The 27717-nt window shown below is 29.2% G+C and overlaps 1 protein-coding gene across 9 annotated transcripts in view; it reads left to right on the forward strand.

Annotated features, from left to right (window-relative positions):
• Window positions 1–27717, forward strand: part of LOC111639246 (acidic repeat-containing protein-like) — a 45118-nt gene that overhangs the window by 8297 nt on the left and 9104 nt on the right. The window contains exons 2-13 of one of the 9 annotated variants that reach the window (XM_023385062.1): window positions 3620–3718; window positions 10825–10949; window positions 11024–11122; window positions 11189–11290; window positions 11358–11459; window positions 11823–11863; window positions 13023–13077; window positions 13165–13364; window positions 13436–13665; window positions 19521–19650; window positions 19727–19823; window positions 21823–21930. In XM_023385062.1, coding sequence (XP_023240830.1) covers window positions 3647–3718; window positions 10825–10949; window positions 11024–11122; window positions 11189–11290; window positions 11358–11459; window positions 11823–11863; window positions 13023–13077; window positions 13165–13364; window positions 13436–13665; window positions 19521–19650; window positions 19727–19823; window positions 21823–21930 — 1361 coding nt within the window. In that variant the 5' untranslated portion in view covers window positions 3620–3646. Of the gene's footprint in view, window positions 1–3619; window positions 3719–10824; window positions 10950–11020; window positions 11123–11188; window positions 11291–11357; window positions 11460–11822; window positions 11864–13022; window positions 13078–13164; window positions 13365–13435; window positions 13666–19520; window positions 19651–19726; window positions 19824–21822; window positions 21931–27717 lie in introns of all 9 variants that reach the window. The other 8 variants (XM_023385060.1, XM_023385063.1, XM_023385061.1 and 5 more) reach the window with 8 other exon arrangements.

Consider the following 27717-nt stretch of genomic DNA (forward strand, 5'->3'; position numbering starts at 1 on the left):
TGATTAAATACTAATATATATATATATATATATATATATTTACATATGTACTGTATATGTATATACAGTATCTACTGTATCTACATATATATTTACATATGTACTGTATATGTATATACAGTATCTACTGTATCTACATATATATTATATGTAATACATTTGAAGCTTTGTTAAAAAATATTTAATAACTGTTTTAATTTCTGGGTGTACGTGATAAGGTGTTATACATCATATTAATGTATATAACTATACATGCGATATTTCATTGAAATAAAAATCTATACAAGATAACTACAGTTTTAAAAGGGTTGCACAAAAACATTGAGTGGGTTGCAGGTTGGACATCGCTGGTTTATAGAATAGCAACAAGCGAAATGCTGTACAGGTTCAATACAGATGCAACTGTTGTAGTAGGATGATCAGATACCCCTGATTTCTGGGGACTGTCCCCATTTTTAATATTTGATTGAGGAATCAGTCTTTGAATAGAACAATTTTATTAAAATGTTAATATAATGTCACCAATTTATATATCAATAAATAAATAAGTAAATTTGAAAAAAATAATTGAAGTTCAATCAGTTTTAGATTCCATTTTCACTATATCATTTACAATCCAACTGGGGGCAAATTCTGAAAGTTGGATTGTAAATAATATAGTCCATCTAATTGTAGGTTTGACTACAGTACATTGTACACATCAGCAACATTTTCTTTCCTTCAATACTTACAGATTGCATTTGTTTAAAGATCTGAAAGAGAAATACATAGAATAAAACACACAATATTTAAAATACAAACAAATTCAAGTTTTATTTGGAACTTTCTGGAAATTTTTTTTTATATTTTTGATTTGCAGTTGAGAGAATCTGTGGATGTAAAACCCACAGACAAGTCTTTGGCACAGAACTAGTCAGAGCTTCCATTTAATTGCTGGTGCTAGAGTTTGGAATCATGTTCTTTAAAAAATTCTTGCCTCTAGCTCTAGATCTTGTTTTTATAAGCTTAAGTGTTAATTTCTTCAGATGTTCTCTAGAAAGTTGTGAGCTTTCTATCTTGCAAATATTTCTAATAAAGAAATTTTCTGACAACTTATATTTGTGGCATACTATTAGAGATATATTCTTGGCATATCCTGTTTATTTTTTGGAATTAAATAAAATGAATGTTATCTGTAATCAATAATATAAACAATATTTTAGTATCTTTTAAATAATATTAAAACATTACAACATTGACTTTGTTTACATGTCAGGTACTCTTATAGCTTTTCTAATATAATCTGGAAGTCTGTTTTTAAAATTTTTAGTGTAGGGACTATCCATAAATGATGTCCATACTGGAAGGGAAGGAAGAGGTTATGACAAGTTGGACAAAGACAAGAGGTGGAGGGGTTTAACTTCTATGGATGTCCATTTTATTTCATTAAATTTTATATAGTATATACATTATATTATTCATAAAGTGGTAAAGATTTTTGGAGGTTGAGTTTTGTTGGATGTCCAAAGAGGGGAGGGTGTTACAGAAACTTTGACAAACTGGGACAGTAGAGTAGGGGGAGTAAAAATTTCAAGGAAAATGTGGATGTAATTTATGGACAGCACCTTATTAGGGACAAATTACATCCACAAGGGTAATAGTGGTAAATAACTGGTGAATAGTAGTTATTAGTTAATTATTTATTGGTATTTAATTTTATTTCTATGATTTCCTGCTCTTTATAGTTTAATATATTTGCGAGTAATACTAAAATCACATATTATATTAATGTATGATGAAAAATCTACTTGTATCGTTTATTTAAAATTTATATAAAGTGATAAAAACAGATAAATTAATAGTTAGGAGTACAATATCTCTAACAATTTCATATCTCTAACAATTTCATTTAAAAATTAAATGTTTGGCTGGAGCTGGAATCAGAGCTAGAAAATTCACCTGGAATGGAGCTACAGCCCTAATTGGGACCCCTATTCTACACATACAGAGGACCAACTATATTTTACTTTACTGTATTTTATTTTATTCAAATGTGATGTTATATTTTGCACTCTATGTTGCACATAAAAAACAATTTATTATATAATTTTAGTATATTGGTAACTTATGATTTTATTGTTATGAATTTTTCCAAATTTTAATGATGATTGTATACAATAATAATAATAATAATATTTTTTAATCTTAAAAAATAATTTTAATTTCTAAATCAAATAAATAATAATAACTATTTTATCTGAATTATCAGTAATAATGCAATATATCAATTTAAAAATGATGTTGCAATATTCTCTTATTCAACTTTTTGTTTCTTTCTATTTTAAAACATTTAAGTTATTAAAACAAAAAAGTAATGATGTTATTTAAAGATTGTTTATTAGGCACCATATTGATCATATACAACTTATTATTCTAGGCCTAGAAATTGAACAAATTAAAATTGACAAAACAATTTGTAACATTATTAGAAAAAAGTTGAAATTTATAGTTATTAACTCCTGCATTAAGAGAACCACCTACATAACTACATGCCTATTCCATATGTACAGTACAATACAGTACATATTGCGATGTTATCAAAGATAGGGCCATGCTTAAAATAAGAAAAAAACACAATTATTAAGGCTTACAAACAAGATTTTAATTGTTTCATGTAATATAAAACCCAAAACTGAAAATAATACTGGCATTACCTGTAGCTCCTATTTGATTATAAGTTAGCAGGGTCATTATTAGTAGTATTTTTAAGATATGCAAAATCATCAGGGTCTCTAGGTCATTAGAGACAGAGGAAATGTAGGAATGCGAATTTTTCATGTTGGAATGAATATTGGCAATGTTATTAATGAAATCACTATTCGAATAAATGAAAGTACAATTTCTGATACATTGGATTTTCCTTAATTAATTTTTTTTGAATCAATAAACAGACATAATAGATATACAAACTATTATTGACTGATTCAAAATATGCCAAACCATAGAACGCTGGATTAAAGAAGTTCAATCTGTAATTGATATAACTTTAAATTTGATTAAAATAAAGAAAACAATTTTGAATTTTGATTTACGTTTACATTAATTTAAAAATATCAAGAATTCCTATTTCATTAGTTATTTCATCTTATTTGTAATTTATGCTTAATTTGTATTGTATAGGAAGAGATTAATTAATTAATTAATGAATTAAATCTAATCTCAGAAAGGGATTGTCAAGCAAAAATGATTGGTAATCCCTTTTCTTTTTAGTGAAATTTGTAAAAAATGCATATGTTTTGCATTTTAGATGATGGTGATATGTATAATTTATATACATGTACTGTACAGTTCATTCCATATCTATCTCCTGAATGAGGTTTGGAAATATTTAAAGTGATATAAAGACATTTTCTATAACACACTGATTCTTACTCTTGTTCAAAACTATTTTGGGAAATTGTTTTTAAGTTTTTAAAATAAATTGGAGAGCATTAAAAGACAGATTTAATATCTCATTTGGCTTTTCCTGTTAAATTGGCTCATTCTCGCATATTTTAAATTATCAATTAGCAATTTTGGAATGGACTGTAACAAATTATACAATAAAATTTGTAAAATTATTTATTTATCAATTTTACAGAATTCTTTTAAAACTTACACCAAAAATATGAACAGATCCGTGGAGAATGCATCTTGTAATGAAAATATTACTTTAAGACGTAAACATAATCACAGAAAGGTATCAGTTTTTATCTATTGAGTATTCTTTTATAATTATATAAAACTATTATAACAAATATGAAATTTTTAATATGTCCATAGGTTTAGATTTTTCATCTTCTTAGTAAAAATTAAATTAACAGCAATAACACCAAAAATCCAATGAGTAAAAACAATTTAATAAGAAAACTAATGTTTTTATTTTTTCTACTGTTTTCAGTGGTCATCTTCAGGTTACATGTGTTCCAAAACAGAACATAAAAATAAACAAATGATTTAAACTTGATGGAATGCAGATACAGTTGATTGCCATTCACATGAATGTTGCTGTTTGCATAAAAAAATACAATAGGGTCATTCTATGTCAAGTGATTATAGTCTCCAGCTTGACTCCCTCAGATTTCAATGAAATTTGGCACAAATATAGTTAAGGTTTAATTAATCATTTAATTTGTTAACTTTGAACCCTTTTCTTGCTGATTTCAAGTTCAGACTAGCTGGTACTTTACTCTGCTTTATCAGAAAGTTGAACATTTTATGAGTTGGTAAATACGAGGAAGTGAATTCAAACATTCCAAGTATTGATTTTGAATATTTCAGCCTATGATACTTTTGTATTAAAAATTTATAATTTTCTCTTTGTACAAGTATGTCTTTTAAATATTTTTCCAAGGCTTTCATCCAGTTCTTTAAAACTTGTGTCCCTTTTGAATATCCAAGGCTCTGGGTTGATTTTTAATGTCTCTAGTATCTTGAAATACATTTGTGAGGCAGAACAGACTGCACTTAACTTTATTTTCGACTTGAATAATCCAAAGTTTCTTTTACATCGACAGTTTTAATATCCTTTTATGGGATATATATATCCCATAAAAGGATATTAAAACTGTCAATGTTTTTTTTTCCTTGAAACACAAGGGAAAATGTTCTGATTTTGTGTTTTATATATATATATATAAGATTAGCATTAATGTTTTATGTTGCTGATAGCCAGAGACAGAAATGAAGCACAGTAATACTTTTGTTTTGCCCACCTGTCCCATCTGAAAACAACACTAACCTGGAAACAGAAGGATATTTTGTTTTAGCATTTGTCAAAAAAATGAAATAAAAAAACAGAGAATCAGAACATTTTCCCTTGTGTTTCAAGGAAATAGTAAAAAGCACTGCTGGAATTATTATATGGATGTACTGTACATTAAACACATACATTCAAAGTAAGTGTTTATAAAATTGTTTGGACAACAATCTGTAATAAACCAATTCGTTTTCTCCAGAACCACGACTCCATTTCTTCTTACCTAGCCATCACTGCTGTTTTTTGCCTCTTCTGTACATTATCTTTCCATTTTTCTGACTTTTTTTGTTCTTTTTTGTCCTCTATTATTCATTTTTTTGAAAGAAATACAAGCAGAGATTACAGTAAATAAAAACTGAGTATCCAGATACCAAAAGAGGCAGCCATATAAAAAATTCAGTGACCTCTAGTAGAAGTAAAGTAATGATAGCATTTCAAAATACCATCATATTCACTTCCAACCAAATATATTCCATAGAATATAGCATGGAAAAGCTAAAGCAGCATTTTCAGAAAGAAAGTTGTAAAGCTATTTATGCTTTTATTCACCCAGCTTCTCAATTGTTATTAATATTCTGTATATAAAGTTAGTTTAAGTTATAATGTCTAACACACAGTGCTTTAAATCAAATTTTTGTAACGCCCTATTGGAATAATCCATTATATCACTAAAATGCTTTAAAAAAAGTTTCAAAATCATAGGAAAGTAATGTTTACATTGATGTTTAGCTTTATGAAAGAATGATAATTAAAAATATACTGTAAATGTTACTTTTTAATAGCAGGGAAAGCTACGCAACTCATTGCTGGAGTTTTTCTTTAAATTTTGGCATATTATTAGTCAAACAGTTATCATGTAATATGACTGTCAAATGAATATAGAATTATCGTGAAACAATTCTATTATGAAGTTATTAATGAATAAAAAAATACTTGAAATTTCATAAAGAAAACTGGTGGAACCAGTTAAAAAGTAAAGCACCGCGAAAACATCTAAATAAAGTAAACTTGAAAGATGTGGCATAAAAAAACAGGAATCACGTTTGACAGTAAGACTCAACGTGAATAAAGTGCGCATTACAACTACAGGAAATTTTGAATAAAGCAATGTCACCATGATAACAAATCAGGTAAACAAGCATCGTCCTGGCTTCCAGGTTTACATTGTGCTTTAAAGTTCCTTCATTGATCTATTCAAGATGCTTTAACGTTAAATTCAGCAAAATTATTTTAGGTGCAACGAAAAAGCTTTACTTTTCAACCTAATTCGACCAGTTTTTCATGGGATAACTAAAATTATTAATACATTATAATAAAAAAAATGCAGTACGCTAGTATTGAAACACGCTTTAACATTTTCGAATTTTTCGACTGTGTTCTCTATATTCAANAAATAATTTTGTCACAAACAGGTAATGTCCAGCAGCTCTTATTTCCTGCATATCCTGTAATGTCCAGATGTCACCTGCATATACAATAACTAGACCTATTTATTATAGTGCTGTGTCATAATGTTATCTGCAAGGCATTTTAAATGTTAAAAAGTAGTTTAAATTAAATTCTCTTTATCAGTATCAGCAAACTCATTTTTGAACTGACATGAACATTGAGTGTCATAGTCAAAAAGGTTTATTATTGGTACTGTACATTAGGCACCACATGGTCTATTTGCAATGAATGCGATTATTGTTTTGGACACTAAACATAAGATGTTCTGTATTTTAAGAAGCACCTTTATTTTGGACAAGTATAAGTGGATGAAAATAGTGCATATTACAAGTGAAAAATATATTATGTATGCTATTTATCAATTGTTTTTTTATTTCACTCCTTTAAGTATTAATCCAAAGTATTAATCCAGTTAATTCTTTGTTTATATGAGGATTATAATGCTATTGTAAATTGATTACAGTGCTCTCTATAAATCAATTTACATTGTGTGTTTAACTTAATAGGAAGTTCAGATTGATAAAAATTTGAATTTGGAGATAATAAAAGAGGAATTTTTGCTGGTGTCACAAAATATATTTTTTGTACTCCGAAGCATTTTTCATCTTAATTGTAAGGAGATCATTGTTGATCTCACCTGTCAGATATATTCAGAATAATTTTTAAATATGTTTGTCCCAAAAAGACCTAGAATCTGGAAACTTTGTGAAGATACCCTTGATGGACTGATGACTTTGATTAGTTATCATTGCTTCATCATTTCTTTGTTAAATGAAACTGCATGTTTTTCTCAATTCAACCTTAAATTGTATCTGAGAGATATTACAATATTTTACTATTTTTGTAGATGTTTGTTTTTGATTTTCTGTTTGAAAATGGAGAATATTGCATATTGATGACAATGAGAAGTATTATCAATGCAGGCTGGAATGGATTACTATTTCTAAATTAGTCACTTTTTCTCAAAAATTTCAGCGATATATCACTATTCTGTACTTGTTTTGCCATTTTGAGTAATGACATTTTTGTGATGCCAAGTTGTCACATGTTACTTCATTAATTAATGTTTAAATACTAAAATTGAGATGCCCATAATGTCTTTCTCTTGCTGCACATTGAAAACTTCATGTTATTACATGACTTTTGGGGTCTTAAAAATGTTAGTTATGCCGTATCATGAATATGAGAGCACACAGTCTAACGTCAATAAAATGTTTTTTGAAGTACAGTATTTTAATTCTTTCTGAGCCTATCATAATTAACCTTCACACCTTAAATATGATGGCAGGGTGTTAATAAACCAGTCTAAAAATGAAAATCAAGTGCAAAAAATGATAAACAAACATACTTTAAAATGACACTATTTATTATTTTTCTATTTTTGTTTTAATCATTTTGATAGTGTAACAAAATTACCAATTAAATTTTTTCAAGTTTGTTAGTATTTTATATTATTTGGAAAGTTTATTAAGGGTCAAATTAATAAATGTATAGTTTTGTAACAGATTACAGGCTTTAATGATGAATAATAAATAAAAACAGTGTTTTTTCTTTTCCAGCTTGTTATGTATATAACACAGGAAAATATTGGAATCATGTCAAATTTGATCATCCAAGTTTTTTGCAAAACTCCACTTTTTGAGACCTCCTAAATCTAAAAGAGGCACTAAAAAAATCTGTGTGTATTGGCATCTATTTCGTTAACATCTCAGGATGGAGTAATGATTAAAAAAATGAAATTTAGTGTGGTAACTTGTGTATAAAGGGCATTGATACTATTAAATTCTGGTGGTTATAGATTGAGGAGTGGGAAGATAGAAAGAGATCATATGTCATAACTTGAGTAGAGTGGACTTTGTGAAGATTTTACTCATTATTAACATTTATAATTTTATATAAAACTCATCTCTACCCTCAAAATTAAACTGTTTACAGTTTTGTAATTATTAATAATATAAAAGTTGTTTTTTAACAAAATCTCAAAATGGATTGTTCTATTACATTGTCATGTTTTTGCTGGGAAAGTTATACATTTTGTTTCCAAATTTTTTATTTAATGAAATGTCTTGTTTTAAATTTTAATAATTCTGTGGCTTTGAAAATTTTTTTTTCAAATTAATAATTTTAACCAATTAAGAATTTTAATTTGCAAAATTTAAGAAGATAACTCATTAGAAAGTAGGGTAAATATATAGGCAATTTTTCTCTTAATTTTTTTTAAGAGAGACATGTTGTATATCTTCTAATAGATGCCTCCTGTGTTCAATTACCAAACTGGCTGATCGATTCGGCACTTATTAGCCTACAGTTATGTTCTACAAAAAATAAAGAAGCTGAGTAAAGAACAGATCAAAATATACAGATACAGCAAAGGATAATTAATGACTCCTTTTGCTAATTTTGGTCAACCAACTTGGATATGATGCACTCAAAAATGAAATCAGAAATTCCAGAGTTTTGGTTTTGGTTTTGGTTTCACCAGAGACTGGTATCTATCCGAGTCTTCACTGTAAGGCTGTGTTTATGCAAATATAAGAAGAGGGAAAAACATGCAAAAATGAACTTTTTGAACTAGAATTCGCAATCATGACTGTTTATGCAGAAGTGAGAAACAAATTTCTTACACAAACATCTAGATCTTGTGTGAGCATTAGTTCTAAATTATGCCGCTGTGGCAAATTGAGCTTCCAGCTATTGACAGAAGCTCAGTTTGGGGTATTTTCTGGTCATAATTACAAATTATGATTGCTTTATATGTAATTACTATTAATTAATAATGAAAATAAGTTATTTTCCTTTGAACAAAAGAAAACATTCTCAAACTAAATTATAATGTTAAATGAAACAAAACTCATAAACATAAAATAACACATTCAGACTTGACTCCTTACAAATAATGAATATCATCATGGCAGGCTAATTCTATTTGTCACCATTTAATCACTTTTTCTTTGCTGGGAATTATTATTCTCACTTATTTTGAAGTCATTTTCTGTTTTGCGACCTGTCAATGTTTCCTAATAACTGAACAGAATAGTATATATACACAAAAACAAGAAAATCCAGCAAAAAATAAACTTTAATTAGATAAATAAACGTTTTCAACAATTTTAATTGTCATCTTCAAGTTAATGAATAAAATACAGAAGATAGAACTAATCTTTATAAAAATGAATGTATCTGTTGGATGGAATTTGTATGCAATGACATCATTCTGTTCAGCAATAGTTTGTAAGTAGGATCAAAAGGGAATTTCATACGAGGATTTCCAGGCAGGAGATAGTATCTGCCTCCCTGTAATTGATGGATTGTTCTTTAAAAGATGTTTTGTAAATCTCCATTCTTTCTAGATGTTTTAAGTGCAAACAGTTAGATGCAGGATAAATGATACATGCTTGGTTATAGATGATATCTGTGTCATTCTTGAATGCATATGCACTTAAGGAAGGCAGTGGAGATTAGGTCCTCTTTGATAGTGTAGGTATCTGCCTTCCACTTGAACCTTAGAATTCCATAAGATGGAAGAAATAGTGACGTTTCTATTAGGATTGAATAAATTGATTTGAATAAGAAGCCTTGAAAAATTCCTTAATTAATTCCTAAATAATTTCTTTAGGAATTAAATTAGGATTGATAAAAAGGATTGAGTTTATCTATTTCAATAAGAATTCCTTCATTAAATTATTTGTGGGACTTTTAGAGACTTAAGAAATAGTCACATTAGAATTGTCACAGCTACTTTCCAGAAAGTAGTCTTAACAAAAAAAAATGAATAATATATTTTTAGATGACAAGAGTTAAAGCAGATGCACATGGAAGGGAAAATTAATTAAGGCAATATTGAACATCACTGACTGCTGCAGCCAATCATGTCTTTTGACATTGACTATTAAAATGTGTGATTAATTAAACCTGTCTTTGATGTTCAATATCATCTTAGTTTTGCCTCCCATATGATCCATTTTTAGTCTACCATGATCCAAGCCTGCAAGTTACAGCATTAATTATGATTTAAAATTTAGCTGCTTTTACATTGAAAATTTTCATTTTACTCAGATTATGTTATGCTATCAGTTTCCAAAAGTTGCTGGTTTCCACATTTGACAGATTTCTGGTATATAATAGTATTTTACATAGCAAATACAGTTGCCTCTGTATAGTCCGACGTTTTTTAATCCAACATGCTCAGTAGTCCGACGCACCTCCCGTCAAGGTACCCACCCCGTTACGTGTCTGCTTGCACAGAAGCATGTTGCGATGTGAATCTCCCCATCCAATTTTTACACGATGACACACATTTCGTGTGTTTTATGTGAGCAGTTCTGTTCGAACAGTTGGAGTAGAGAATATTGTAAGTTACTGCTAGCAAAACAATGCAAAATATGTAATTATTTTCGGTAATCCGGACACTTTTGGTAATCTGACACACCTTTGGTCCCATACCTGTCGGATTATTAAGGGACAACTGTAATTTTATTTTATTTTTCATTTTAGACAGATTTTTGTTTCTTAAAGAGTCCATTTTAAACAGGTTTTACTTTATTTACTTACAATATAACAGATGTACTTATGATAAAATATACATTTTCTTTTTAAAGATTTTATCAGATGTTTTAAACAGTAGTGATGATTCTTTCACAATACCTCCACCATTATCTGAAAGAATAAAAACTTCGTACACTCCTGTTTCTGAAACATGTCCGAAGAAGTCAGATTTTAACAGGTAACTTGAATCTGCTTTTGTATTATACATTTTTTTTTTTTTGTAAAGACTTTATCACATGTTTTAAACAGTAGCGATGATTCATTCACATTACCTCCACCATTATCTGAAAGAATAAAAACTTCGTACTTTTCTGCTTCTAAAATATGCCCGAAGAAGTCAGATTTTAACAGGTAACTTGAATCTGCTTTTGTATTATACATTTTCTTTATAAAGACTTTATTACATGTTTTAAACAGTAGCGATGATTCGTTCACAATACCGCCACCATTATCTGAAAGAATAAAAACTTTATACACTCCCGTTTCTAAAACATGTCTGAAGAAGTCAGATTTTAACAGGTAACTTGAATCTGCTTTTGTATTATACATTTTTTTTTGTAAAGACTTTATCACATGTTTTAAACAGTAGCGATGATTCTTTCACAATACCTTCACCATTATCTGAAAGAACAAAAACTTTGTACATTTCTGATTCTAAAACACATCTGGAGGAGTCAGATTTTAACAGGTAACTTGAATTCGTTTTTGTATATTTTGAAATTTAAATAAATTTTTAAAATTAATTTTTGTGTAATGTGAAACTAACATACATTAACCTTGCACAGCAATACCAAATTGCAAAATATTAGATGCAAACATTTTTGGCCTCATTTAGTGGCCAGCTTCAGGTTTCTGCCAAAGTTCCAATTTGCATTGGAAGTCGGTAGAAACCTGAAGTTGGCATTAAATGGGACTGAAAACATTTTCACTTTATATTTTGAAATGTGGTGTTGCTGCTGAAATTGTGTGCAAGGTTAATGTAAGTTACTGTTGTATTTATTCCAGTTTTATGTATAATCTGTGATTAATGTGAAAGCATTTAAAATTTCAGTTTAACATCTACCGATGAAAGTGATGAAGAATTTAATGCATGTAAGTGTTTAATATTAAAGTTTTTAAGTTAATGAATTTTTTAAAATCAAAAGACAAATGCCTATCTGATGTTTAAGCTGACTTAAATACGTCCAATTTGAAATTTACATTTGTACCATAAATGGCCACAGCAACATGATTTTTTATGAGTATATTTGATTTATAGAGTATTCCACAATCATTCTTTAATTGAGAATCATTCATTTAATTTGCCAAAAGACTTATAATAACTCACAATTCATAATTCACAGAGATTGCAACAATCTGATTGGGATACCAACTTATAATAATTAATTCAATTAAAAATGCATATATGAACAGTAGAATAAAAAGAATAATATTGTGAGACTCGCCTTGAGCATCAAAGTGATTGTTTAGTAGTGAGTCTCCAAGACATAGTCTTGTCTCAAATACGGTTTTGCTGTTTTACTTGTTTCTATATATGGAGCATTAATGCTATTGGTTTAGATTAACAGTCAAGGAGGTGGGAAAATAGAGCAGGAGTCATATGTCATAACTTAAGTGGGATTGGACTTGATGAAACAATTCTTGGCATTTACAATAAGAGTAGAGATAGATAGAGATAGGTAGAGCATAAAAATATTTTCTTTTTTCTAAACAGCATAGAATTGCATTCTAGAAAAATGACTAGGCCTATTTTTAGACCACGTGGCACTTGCTTGTAGATTATCAGTGATTCATGGACTATACTTTGAGAATCACTAGCTTGGTGTATTATATATATATAAAATTTATTTTATAATAATTTTAATTAAAAGTGTATCCTATCAATTATTGTATACTTTATACTACTAGATAATATTCTTAATAAAACTTTATTTTATGAGAATGTTTGATACCAACTCATTAAATTAACATTTATTTAAAACTTAAATTTCTGTTACAGTAGATATATGTATATTTTTATTTATTTTTCTTAAAACTGAATGCTATTTTGTAATAATTAGAATAAATTTTTCTTTTTAATTATGTTTAAAATGAAAAGGAAAATACAGTATACTTTTTCATTATTCAGTTTTTAAAATTTAATAAAATCCTTAAATACATAAAAATTACATAAAAACATTATTATTATTAATTTTAATGAAATGTTAACGTAATCTGTTGCTGTTGAAAAATTAATTTTGCAATTTTAAAGTGCTTGACAGAGTAAAGACTCCATTGAGAGGACACAAAACCAATGCTTTACCTAGGTAAATAGAAATTTTATAATTTGTAAATCAAGCAAATTTACTAGAATTAATAAAGTTTTTATAAGAATAATTATTATGAATTTTTAGCAGTCTAGATGAAAATTTCAAAAAGTTTACAACTGTCGAACAGAAACTCAGATCATTAAGAATTTCTTCTCCAAAAACACATGTCACACCCATTACTTATAATCCAGTTACACTTCCAAGACATAAGAAAACTATAAAAAATGTATTTTCTTCAGCTGATATTAATGAATCATTTGAAACTAAAAGACTGCCAAATGAGAGTAAGCATTTGAGTTAATTGTTTAATTTATAAAATATATTAAATTTTACTAAAATGATATTTTAATTACAGAAAATATATTTAATTCTGAAAGGAAAAGAAACTATGTGACAAATAAATCTCCCGAAACCCCATTGAAGAAGGAAGAAAAAATTTCTTTTTTAGAATCTCTCTCATCCAAAATACCAATTTCAGATATTCATAAAGATGCTCTTCCTTTTCGTACAAATTTCAAAAAGACAAAAGATGATCTAATAAAAGTTCTCTATAAAAAATATAATGATACTGTTTTTAGTAATAAGGTAATTATTATTATTATTATTTTTTTTTTTAAATTTATTTATTTTAATAGTGGTTTGTATCTTTAGTAAGAAGATTACTTGAACTTTTATTGATAAATCAAACTGTATTGCAAAATAAAAACTGTACTGTTACATCACTAATACAAATTTTTATCAAATACTGTATAAGTAGTTTTATTCATAACATTTTTAGGACTTAATATTTATTTTCAATAATGCAAGTTAGCTATTTTTTAATCAGGTCTGGCTGTAGGATGATCCACATACAGGATCACTCATTAGACAAAAGTGCATGAAACAGTTAAATAAACGTTTTAAGGGTTAATTTACAGTCCAATGGCATTGCAGTTCCATAACAGCACATTTTATGGAATTTTGGTATGTTTGCTGTCCTCTGCTCCACTAGATAATGAACTATAGACACACTTCTGATGTAGCAACATGACTCCAAAGTTGAAAGATGTGATACCAATGCCATGCTGTGCCGATTAGCCACTGGTCAGAGTTTGGCTGTAAAACGGATGATGATTATAATGTCAATCCCAGCGATAGTTAGCAACCTGAAACTTCATACTATTATTGGACTATAAACTGACAGATTTGTTTTTGAATTGTTGGATTTTTAACTCCATCTGGGTTCTGTCACTTGTAAAGAAAACATAGTCATAACCAGAATACTAATAATGATTAATCAAATATTAATCATTTAAATTGGAAAGGTCTGTTGTGTACATATTGAGCCACTAATTAATAGCATAGTTTGAGTGGAACAGAGGTGCCAAGTTCTAGTAAAGAAAGGAATGATGTAGAATTCTTACAAATAATGTGTTGTTTGTAAGAAATTGAAAGTAAGATTTGCAAAAATTATAAAACATAATTGTAAACTTTTAGTTCGATTTACATGTTTCACAAATAAAGATTAATTGTAAAACATGTAAATCAATGCAGATAAATATTGCAACTAACAAAGGACTATTTAAAAGTATAGTAGAATCCTAATTAATCAAGACTCTCTTAACCAGATGTGTTGTTTAGAGCAATCCATTTCATGAATCTTGGCTGAGCAATATAAAGTACTCAAATGGATCGTTGAAGTAATAAAAATAATTTACTCTGGTAACTTCTTTCAGCAATATAAATTTAAGAAAGATTAAAGAAATTTTAATTGTCATAGAACTTTGATTTTATTGCAGTTTTGTCAATCACTTTGTACTGGCATTTCGTGTTACCTGAGTTCTTGATTATCTGAAATATTCGCATATAGTTTATATTATCTTGGATAATCAAGACTCTATTCTATTAACATTATTATTTCATTTTATTTGTTTTGTATTAATGCTGTTTATTGGATATTACAGAATTGATATTAATTTAGATTTAATGCTTGGTTTAATGAATGTTTATGTTAATGTAAATTTGCTTAATATATGCCCAATTAAGATATTTATTATTTTCCTGACTGTTATATGTAACAAAGGAAAAGTACGATAATCAGTCAAAAAATGACCCTCCCCAGATTTTTACATTTTTGAACACAGGACATCTTGAAAACATCAAGAAATGTAAAAAAAATCAGATTTTTCTGTATTTATGGATGTTAGCGTGTGAGGGGCACAGTTTTGTTCATCCTATTTGAAGCATAACTCCTGTCAAAAATTTCTGAAATTTTACAGGGAGGCTTGTGTACTAGGGGGATTGATGCTATTAAATTTTGGTGGTTAAAGGTTGAGGGAGTGAGGAGATAAAGAAGGTCATGGGTATCTCCAGTAGTGTCAGACATAATGATGATTTTACTTGTTACTAGCATTTACAATTCTAGATATAAAAATATCTTACAACAAATTAGCTTTCCCAGCATCATTTAAAACTGCATTCATGGCATCATCTATTATGATATTCTATTTAAAAAACTCTTTATATTTTTAATTATTATAAAATTAAGCTTTGCCATTTTATAATAATTAAAAATATAAAGAGTTTTTTAAATAGAATATCATAATAGATGATGCCATGTATACAGTTTTAAATGATGCTGGGAAAGCTAATTTGTTGCTAGATATTTTTTATACTGGAGTTAAGAATTGTTACATATAATCATGATGAAACAAATATTACTTTTATTCCTAACTTACAAAAAATTCATCTGGTAACTAAATACAGTGGAACCTTGCTTAACGAGCACCTTGCATAATGAACTAAACAAATTTTTTTTAAATGACTTGCTTAACAAGCGAAGTTTTGCATAACAAATGACGAGGAGAGGGAAGTCCTGGACTGTGTGCATGCTCCATCATGCTATAATCTGTGATTTTTTTTTTTTTTTTTGTTTTTTGTTTTCTGCAAATTAAATTTTCATTCCAGGTTGGTTCATTCTGTGCTAGAAAAAAAGATGATGATGATTCACGTTCCTTAACAATGTATATTGTATAATTTTCTTTGAATAAATGTTATACATAAAATACCGTATTTACTCACATGTAAGATAATCTCATATATAGGATGAGGTGTGACTTTAAAGATCAAAATAAAGAAAATTAGATTTATTAATACAATTCTAATTTTATTTCGTTTAATCACAAATAAATTATCATCAAATGCACGTATTAAGGCAAACAACCATGTTTTCCTGATGCTATCACCTTTTGGCTACTCGGACTCGCCCTCCGAAGCTTTGTTACAATTTGACTCTTTTTCATGTTTTATAGTTACTCCACAAAGCATCGTCCTCTGATTTGTCGAGTGAATTTAAAATGTAGTATTTCCTGAATGACTGATACCAGCTTTTGAAGATTGCTTTTCCATGCACCTGATACTCATGTAGCAAAACCAAAAGATTATAATGAATGTGACAGGAAAAAGTTTATTTTTAATGATTCAGAAGGTACAAATATTCATTAAAAATACCAATTTAACAAATATGAAATAACTACATTTATAATCATTGCTAAGTGACCAACTATTTTCGGATCATCTCTTTAAAAGCAATGTTCACCTTGACCTCGATAGCACTCTGCTATAATGGCAGCATGAACTATATATGGTTCACAAAAATTATTGCAAAAGCGCAAAGGATCTTTTGCTGGCGTGTATAGGACAACCTAGGTTTTTGAAACAGTGAAAAATGAATAAAAACTTCTTCTTATACGCAAGTAAATACGGTATTTGAGCATTTTTTTCGGCATGGAATGCATTATCATATTTTACATTAATTTCTATGGGAAAAATTCTTTCACTTAACACGTATTTTGCATTACGAGTAAGGTTCTGGAACAAATTATGCTTATTAAGTGAGGTTCCACTGTATTTTTGAAAATTAGTATATCAAATAAATGATTCAAGTAATACTTAACAAAGTATTTAACACAAATCTGAAATTTTGCAGTTGGGAAATTCAAAAACAAGTTCAATAGGGTATTACATAACAAATTTAGTAACCAAACAATTGGAAATTCTAGTTTATTTTTATGCTATAATTTAATTATTTATATGTCAAATAATTTGGTAATAGTAATAACTGAATTTGATCTGATAAATCAGTAATTTTTTTACTAAACTGTGAGTGAAAATTTTATTTTATGTTTTCATTTTTTACTAATTAATAGCATTTGTCTTTAGCTCACACAATAGATAAGAAAACATAAAGCTTGGTATCATACTGGAAATGACAAAAAAAATTTTTCAGTATGATACCAATCTTTCTGATATCTTATCCATTCATTTACTATGGATTCCTCAGATACAATTGCTCTGTTGTTTGCTGTTGTAAAAAGTTCTCCAAATATCTTGAATTTTGCGATATTACACAGTTAATTCATCTAATTCTGGAATAACAATAGCAATACATGTTGATGATTGATATTCTTATGTGTATTCAAATTTTATACCCTATACATATATAAGTACACTTTCACTAATCCAAACTAATAATTATACAAAGGCTGTTCAGATTAGTGAAAGATTTATATTAGCATTACATATAAAAAAACAGGCAGACAAAAGGACTACAGTCAAACACAGTCAAACTTCCATATTATGAACTTTATATAGCGAATTTCTCTGTATAATGAATTTTTGGGCTGCAATTTGAAAAAATTGTATACCTATAAATTCCCACCGTCTATCTGTCTTTTCTTAATCTCGAGAATGGGATTAGATAGATGAAATCTGAGACCAGATATGGAAACCATAGAGGCAGGAGGCCCCCAATTAAATATATAAGAACTTCTGATGCAAACTAGAAGTCATGTTATTTCAGTTCAAAAGTTTTCCCCTGAAAGCAGTTCATATATAATCAGCATGACTCTGTTGTTAAAGGAAAAGTATGATGTATGGGGCAACACTAATAATTTGAGGTGGAGAGCATATGTTTTAAATGAAATAACTTAAAAATATGATTAAAAATTGCAGCTCGGCATTGTGACAATGTCACAATAGATAATTGCTTGTTACATTTTACACTGCTCTTTCAGCCAAAAATATATGTAAAATTCCTTCTAAATAATGAAGTTAAATTTTCATATAACAAAAATTTTTTTTTGTAAGAACTGTCGATCCTTAAAAGTTGATTACTCCATCTGCTCAAGTTCAAATTTAGGTTCAGTTTCAGGTATAAATCTGTAAACACTTTGTAAAACTGTGTTCCAGGTGTGAGAAATTCTGGTTGTTAGCTTTTAAAACCATCATGTAATCTGCTTCCCATGCAGCTACTGCTTGTAAGGAAAAGAGAGAGAGAGAGAATCTGTCAATGAGGACATTTGCACCTAAACGATTTACAATTAACAAATGTTTTATAGTTACAGTATTCATGTATTAAAATAAATAAATTTAGTACTATATTATACTGTATTTTTTAGTAATACTGTACTTACAGTATAGTTAACATGTTTTTATTGAAAAAAATTACTGTACTGTATAAATTTTCGGATAAGCTGGAACACATTCCTATTCACTTCATAATACAGTACAGTCTAATGGATTAATTTTGCACTGATTTTGTTTAAGCTGCTCTCTCTAGGAATGCATCCATCATAAAATCAGGGCAGCTTGTACAATGAATATTGATATCAGTGACTTTTTTTCTGGTATATAGTACAGTATTTGACCATGAAAGCAGTCTTGTGCAGATGGCTACTTAGTAGGTTTTGTATCATCGTCTAATTTCAATATTGATTTGTGCTATAAACGTGCTAACATGCAAAATGCGCTAGAACCTGTGTTTATGTTGATGTAGATGAAGCTGTTTTAATTGATACTCATAATAAGTGGGAAGCATATTATGAAAAGAGAACATTTTTTTTAATTGTTCTATACAATAAAAAATTACAAATTTCTTTTACACAAATGTAGTTAAACTAACTTGTATTTTAACACACAAATGTAAACTTACTTAAAATTAAAATTACATTATTACTGTATGTTACATTTATATTAATTTAAATTATGTAAAATAATGAGAAAAATATATTAAAATAATACTTTATTTACCAATAAATTTTATTTCTATATAATGAAATTTCCTATGGCGAAAAAAATTTTTATTTGGGATTTAGCGACTTTGTTATATAGAAATTTGCTGTACTGTATATATATTTAAAATTTTTTTCTACTTTATTTGATACACATTTTTATGTTAACATGTACTGTGTATTAATATTATTAATTTGTCATGTTTTAAAATATTATCTATTCTGGCTGAGGCATTTAACTGAAAAAAGTAGCTAAATTAGGATTGTAAAGAGTTTAGATTAGTGCAGATTTGGATTACTAAGAGTACCCTGTATATATTTGAGTTATAAAGCACTAGTGTGATTTATATTATGGTTCTATGTATGAGTGATATTCTTGTGTTCTTTCAGCTTCCCGATGACTTATCTATCACCTGGAATACTCGTATGACAAAAACTGCTGGCTTTTGTTATTATCACCAGATAGCAAGAACCAGATATGCAAAAATAGAACTGTCGACTAAAGTGTTAGATTCGGCAGGTAAATGTATTTTATTGCCATTAATTTCTAAGTGTGCTTAAATTAAATATGTAAAATGTTTGTTTTCTACATTTAGATCGAGTTAGAGATACACTGATTCATGAATTATGTCATGCGGCAAGTTGGATTATGTATGGTTATCGTGATGGACACGGGTCTATTTGGAATTATTTGTAAGTGCTTGACATATTTTAGTTGTTTTAAAAGATAAATAACTTTAAATTTTCTTTTTGTCAGCTGATGTCATACAAAACTTAATAACTTTGGCATTAAATGGCTAAGTTATGGTGTAATGACAGTACAACGGATTATTGTTTGGTATACATGTAAAAATCATTAAAGTTAAGGACTAAAATTAAATGTTAAAAGTGCAAAAAAGAATTAATTTGATTTAAGTGTAACACAATATGAAAAACACAATGTCTAAATTGGGGTCTAATCTGTTATTGCATTATAAATAATATAATCTATTTTCAAGTGTATTTTAAAGTTCAAAAATAACAGTAAAACATAAAAATTCTTTGTTAAAGTTTTTGAGAAATATTAGGTTTACTGGAAAGCTCTGTCCATTTTTAGAATAAAACAAAATAATATTTATACCTTGAATAAACTTTATTGAATAATATAATTTCCATAATTATTTATGACTTCTTGCCAGTGTGATGGCAATTTCTATATCCCATTTTTAAAAAATGCATTATCCCTAGAGGCAAAAAATTGAACCAGTACTTGTCTGATATCTTCTTCGTTTTTGAATTTTTTGCAAAAAATTTTGTAAGGACAGAAACAAGTGATAATCGGAGGGTTCTAGGTCCGGGGAGTATGGTGGATGTGACAGAATTTCCCAGCCTAGCTCTGCAAGTTTCTGGCGAGTCCCCAAAGCAGTATGTGGCCTGGCATTATCATGAAGCAGTAAGATGTCCTTCCTATTGAACATTGCCAGCCTGTTTTCTTGGAGTGCTGTTTTTAAATTATCCAATTGCTGACAGTACCTCTCCGAATTTAGCTTTTCATTCGGTTTTAACAACTCAAAATATATTGGTCCTCAAATGTCCCACCATATCCACAACATTCTCTTATTCAGGCTCAACTTCGGTTTAGAGGTGGAGGGGCAGGTTTTCCGGATTCATAATATGCTCTTTTCCTTACGATGTTTTCATAGGTAATCCACTTTTCATCCCCAGTTATCATCCGGTCCAAGAAGTGTTTGATTTTGTTCCGTGCAAGCAGAGATATGCATATGATGACTCGATCATTCAGATTCTTCTCACTTAACTCATGTGGCACCCATCTCAAATATTTCTACACCAATCCTAGTTTCCGAATATGATATGAAATGGTTTGTTGAGCTTAGTCAAGCTTTTCTGCAATCTCTGATGTTGTCGAAAAAGGATTTTGCTCTAACATGATCTTGACATCTTTGATCGTCGTCCAGAGCATGGCTTATCAGAAAGGTCAAAATCACCTATTTGAAATTTTTCGAATTATCTTCTGCATGTTCTATCAGAAACTGTACCTTCACCAAACACTTGCAATAAATTTCTATATACTTCTGCAGCATTTCTTTCTTGTTGAAATTCGTACAAAATACAGTGACATAAATGAACTTTATCAGTAGCCATGTGTATACAATCGCATCTCACTTAATACTAACATGAATCATCTTCATTTAAGTTCATTTGCTAGGTCAGTATGTATACATTCAGTGATAAAAAGAGAAAGCCAAATATGCATCAAATAAATATGCACATGGTTGTTGAAACTTGTTGTAACTGAAACGGACAGAACTTTTCAGTAGACCCAATATTTTATAGTATGTTTCACTTGATATTGGAAAGTAAACATATCAAGAAATGCAACAGACAGTTTACTTTTATAATTATTATTATTAATCTCTTTCAAGCACTTAAAATATAACAACAACAACTCCATAATGCAATTAAAACAAGAAATGGGCTTAAATATAGAATTCTGTGCTTTTTTATCATTATAAAATTGCATTTTCAAACAATTTAGGGCCTGAAAATGAGCCAGCAAAGCAAAAAAATGTTTGGAATTAAAATTCCAATACAAGAAAGTATAGATTTCTTATAACTCTTTGTTCAGTAATTATTTTAGATTTAGTTTTTGATTATTAAAAATATTGAGAATAAATTTAAAAATTGATTTTAGGGCAAAAAAAGCGAATAGATTATTACCAGAATTACCGGAAATAACTAGATGCCATTATTATGATATAATGACAAAGTACGTTTATAAATGTACAGGATGTGGAGGATGGTAAGTATATATAAGCATTTATTATATTACAATATTACTATATTAATAATAATATAGTTAATATAATAATTTAACCATTTATTATTAAATCCTAAATGGCATAGACTTTGTTTTGTTAGAGTTTACCAAATAGAAAATATTAGGATAAATGACACTTACACATCATATAAATTCACATATAGTACATTTTATAAATCTTGGCTGGGATGCCATGTTATACAGTAGCAAGGATGAGCCTATGTAAAGGTATAAATTATATGAATTTAATAGAATCTGAAGTCATCTCTGGTTGCCAGCATAAATTTTTTTACCATAATAATACTCAGCACCTGGCCAGGATTCATGAAATGACCTGTAACATTTACAATAACAAATTTTTTTATATGCTTTACAAAATATCTTTAAAAAAGATTCCTCAAAGATAATATATAGAAATATGTCTTCATTCCAATCCAGTTTTTTCAAATGCACATTTGAGGAATTAACAATTTCATGAAGAATCGACCTTTATAGGCTGTTCATCCACCTCTAAATGTAAAACAGTTAAAATATCCCTCTAGCAGTGGCACTTCATATAAAATTAAAAATACATTTGATATGCAGTTTCTGTTGTTATAATTGTTAAAATAATTACGTTAATAATGTAATTTGGATTGGTTGAGATAGTATAGTTTTGAGCTGTGTCTTGGCAAATAATGTTTTTTTGCAATACAGTGGGTGATCGGTTAACGAACATAATCCGTTCCAAGACTTTGTTCGTTATCCGAATTGTTCGTTAACCGATTATCGATTTACCATAGGTTTCTATGGGAATTTGATTAATTCGTTCTGGAGACCTCCAAAAAATAAAAAATATAGACTATACTTTCTTATTATGTTTATTTATATGTAATAATAAAAATACATATATACACGGTCTTGCATTTTTATTAGTCATGTTTTTTCCGTTTGTGGGGGTTAATTAATTAATTAAAGAATCTGTCCAATGTCGATTGCTTTTCTGTCTTCTTTATGATTTTTCAGAAGTAATTAATAGCATTGTAATTGTAGAGAACCCTAGGCCTATTAACCTCAACCTGGTTTGGATGCCATTTTAAGACCGTTGTTCTGTCAGAACAACGTCCTCCCACTTCTTTAAAAGATCTTTAATAGCAGATATCGGCATAAATCCGCATTTTCATAAGAAAATGTAAAAGAATTGTTTCTGTCAGAAATATAAAAAGCTGGAATTACAAGGGAGAGTTTCAAAGTTCGGGAGAATACTATCCTATCAGTATATACTGGGTAGAACGTCGATGTCGACGTCTCCCGCGCTCCGAAAAGTTTTGAATTGTTGCCTGAAGACAAAGGAAGACCAATCAGTATTTGTTATTTTATGTCTCTTCTTTTTGTGTTTGTTCAGTCAAGTGTTCGTTATCCGAACATGTGTTCGTTGTCCGATCGTAAAAATCTTTCGCGAAAGTGTTCGTTATCCGATTTGTTCGTTAACCGATCACTCACTGTACTTGCTTTATTTTATCTTTTGTTTTACTTGACTTTTATTTTTCCATTGAGAATTTGGTGTGATCTTGGGATGAAAGCAATTGAAACATACTGTTTCTCTTATGCCTACAGACAAAATATATGTCAAGCATGCATACATGTCAAGCATGCATACATCTCTCTTTGAGAGAGAAGTAGGTATGCTTGACACTCTCTCTTGCTTCATACACAATGAAGCATGAGTGTCAGAAATATTAACTTTGAACGATTTGTTGGTTGTTATGATAACCAATTTAAAAACAAAAGAAAAAGAATTTTTGTGTGTTTGAATTTAGAAAATTTTGAGGAAAGCTATTAAAAAATGATAGTACTATGTAAATAAAACAACCAGTGTATGTCAAGCAGAGTTCAATTTTTATCTTTATGTTAACTGTAATGAAAATAGTTATAATAAATAATGTAGAATGTCAGAAATCAGAATTTTTCAGAAACTTTTAGTAAAATTAGTAAAGTTTTTAGGTTTACCAAGTTTATTGATTTTCTTTTGAATTTGTTGAACTTCTAACAATATTCAGACCTTTGGCATATGACATCAAGTTATTATAAGTGGAATGAAAGATAATACAACAGTTTATAAAACTCATATAAGTTGTAAATAAAGGCTTATACAAAATCTAGTTTATAACAGAATAAAATAGAATGTTAACGTTTTATTGAATTGGAGCTTATAGAATTACATGCTGACTTATGTTCAAGTCATAGAAATATTTAACTTAAAGTTGAAATCATGTGAATTATGCCATATCACTGCATATAAATGTAGCATATTTATTATATTAATATACAAATAAATTTATAAAAAATTTATTAAGAAATACTTTTTCAAGTATAATTTATATTTAAATGTACAGAGTATCTCCTAAAAAGTGATACAGACTAATAGCTCAGATTCAAGACCAGTAAAACCCCACTTAACACAGGGGATGCATTCCTAGACGACAAAGCGCTAAACGTAACAGCATTAAACAAAGTCATTTTAACATAGAGTAAATAGGGAAAGGGGAACATGCAACCAGAAATAAACAGATTTTACTTTAATTTTAAGTCTTTTTTATATTAATATGCATAATATGTGTTAAATAACATAAACATGTGCACAAAGAAATGTAAAGTTCATTTTTTGTGATGAAGGTCCTGAAATCTTGTGTTTTGCAATAAAGTCATGTAGTTTCATTTGTTGCTTTTTTTTATTTCCTTAAGCAAATGTTGGTAGTAGAAGATTGCATTCAAAATGCTTTATTTTGCTTTTGTACTCCTTTCAAAATCTGGATTATTTGCTACAATTTGATCAATGATTTCAGTTATCGTTACCAAACTTTTACTAAGAAACATCTGTAGAGAAATTCTTTGAGGTCTTCATTTTCAGAATCACTATATTCCAGTTCTACATGAATTCCTTGTTCTGCCAGTTCTTGAAGGTCGTCATTGGTAAGCCTTTCACCACAAACCTGCAGTAACTCCTCAAAATCTGCTCATCTACGATCAAAAAAAAAAAAAAACTATTTCAACTCTTTCTGCCCTGTGGGCACTAAAAGGGCTTCTTTTAGCAAGCCAGTTATGGGTTTGGCCAGGTTCCCAATGAGGCGGCCAGGTGGTGAGGGACATGGTCCAACATATTTAATGGACCACCCTCTGAAAAATTCCTGGGGATTTCTTGACCCGTCCAGATTCAATCCTGGGTCCTCCAGAGCAGTAGGTTGCCATCTTGACTCCTTGGCTGTCCTCCTAGTCCTGCTGTATTGATTAGGTCAACAATTTGGTCAACCTAATGATACAGCAATAGACTCTTCTCGTTGAGAATTCTTGGATACCTTCAGCCATAACTTCTTCCAAACTTCATTCATGTATTTATTAGTTAATTCTTGCCAAGCAAAGTTGATATTTCCTATGGCATCCATAATATTATATTTTTTCCAAAATTGCACAAAACAAACATGGATTTAAGGAAAGTACAGTGCTATGATGAATTGCCACTTTTTGTTGATTGGTTTGTGTTCGTAAATAATTGTTATATACAAATTAATGAAATGCTGTGATAATTTTGAAACAGCGTAAATTTTGAGCTGTTTTTTAGACTTCGATCAGACCTCGTTAATCAAGGCAGTGTTAAGCTGGGTCTTACTGTAAACGATGTTTGCTCTCATACGATATCAAGGATGTGCTATTCATTGGTACATCGGTGGATTTCCTCCTACTCCAAAAAGATGGATAAAATCTCACTTCCTATTGCAAATAAAATTACAGTTCCAATTGTAAATTTGTAGAACAGGTCAAACTTAGTACATTCTACATTTTATTCAATTAAAAAAATAAAAAGAGGGCTATTGTGTATTTCCAAAAATTTGAAGGTTTGTGTAAGTTTGGCTTTCCATTAATGCTGAGCTGCTTTATAAGTATTTGCTTCTCAAGCTTTAAACAATTTGTGATAAATACAGTTCAATTCTTCATTTTATAAACCTTAGTTAATTACAAGGAGGTTAAACTATAATTTAAAAGTAAAGTTAGTAATATTTAACAAATTAATATAACTTAGTACATGATAATACAAAATAAAATACACAATAATTAATTTTTGAAAAAACATGATAAATTAATTATATCTTTCCAGGACTTCAATCTCATCAAAATATCTTTCTGTAGTTGGTTGAAATTTTGCCAAATGAAAGAATATATGCTTCCAAGTTTTATATTCTTGCATAAGGCAATTATTACAAATTCTCTCATAATGTACTATTAGCTTAAACAACACTTTAAATACTTTTTCAGCATGACTATAATAAAAATATGTTATTAATTGAAAATTTGTTCTAGCAGATCAAGTATCGAGCAATTTTTTCCAGCATGTGTTTGAACACCGAGTTGTTCGAGTACTGAGATAGTGTCATATTTTATTTGTCATTTTACAAATTATTGCTTACCTATGGTTAAAAGAAAGTTTAAAAGCACTTATCTAAAAATGTTTAAATAAACTTTACTAAATAGGAAGATTAATCTATAAAAACAAAACACAATGGATCTTAAAGGCTAAAATATGAAAGCAACAACAGCAACACCCAGTTGATAGGATAACTTTTTTCTTCCTTGTTCTAGCTTTCCTATCAGTTTTCATTAAAGTAAACCTGACAGAAAGCACAAAATAATTTGAAAATTTCAATATTCTAAAATCCATAGACAAATTTGAGACAACATGCATGCTTACTTGAATAAAAAAAATTATTGAATAATGAAGTTTACACTTAAAAATACAGAGGATTTCCAAAACCATGTTGGAGCAAAATTGTGTTGTATGAAGGATACCTGTATTATAAGAACATTTTGATAATATATAAATATCATTTTTCAGAACAGAGTTTTGAAATACGAGGCGTGTTTTTAAAGTAAGTACCGTTTTAATATAACGCCGCTGGAGCGCTGCAGTTGTCACTTAGCGCATGCGCGCTGTGTACCTACATCTGTTGGGAAGCCACAAATGCCATTACAAAGCCAGTCAACTGTGTTTACTGTTGTTTGTGTGTTATTGAAATGCCGCCGCTCATTGAGAATCCCACCAACTGCGAAGTGCGTGCCGTTATTCATTTTCTCAGTGCTAAAGTCTTGAAAGCGGCTGAAATTCATTGCCAAATCAGTGAAGTTTATGGTGAAAACGTTATGAGTGATGGAATGGTACAAAAATGGATTAGGGCCTTTAGTAATGGCTGCACAAACATTCACGATGAGGAACGAAGTGGGCGACCTTCAGTCATTATCGACGATTTGATTGAAAAAGTGGACTGTAGAGTGAAAGAGAACAGACAATTCACGATTTCATCTTTATCTAAAGAGTTTTCTGCAGTTTCAAGAAGTGTTCTCTATGAAATTGTGACCGGACGATTAAATTGTTGGAAGTTGTGTTCCCGTTGGGTGCTGAAAATGTTGACGGAGGAGCACAAAACCAAACGTTTGGCCAGTGCATTGACTTTTTTTGAGCGCTACAGTGACGAAGGAGATGATTTTTTAAGTCGTATTGTTACAGGCGATGAAACGTGGGTAGCCTACGTTACACCGGAATCAAAGCAACAATCCATGGAATGGCGACATTCATCATCTCCAAGGAAAGTCAAGTTCAAGCAAACAATTTCTGCTCAGAAAATCATGTGCACGGTGTTTTGGGACAGATACGGAGTGTTGCTTGTTGATTTTTTGCCTCATGGTGAAACAATCAATTCAGCTGCATACTGTGAGACTTTAAAAAAACTGCGCCGTGCA

This window comes from Centruroides sculpturatus, unplaced genomic scaffold, assembly GCF_000671375.1.
Source record: "Centruroides sculpturatus isolate CEXI.00-Female unplaced genomic scaffold, Cexi_2.0 scaffold1236, whole genome shotgun sequence".
Taxonomy (NCBI): Eukaryota; Metazoa; Arthropoda; class Arachnida; order Scorpiones; family Buthidae; genus Centruroides; species Centruroides sculpturatus.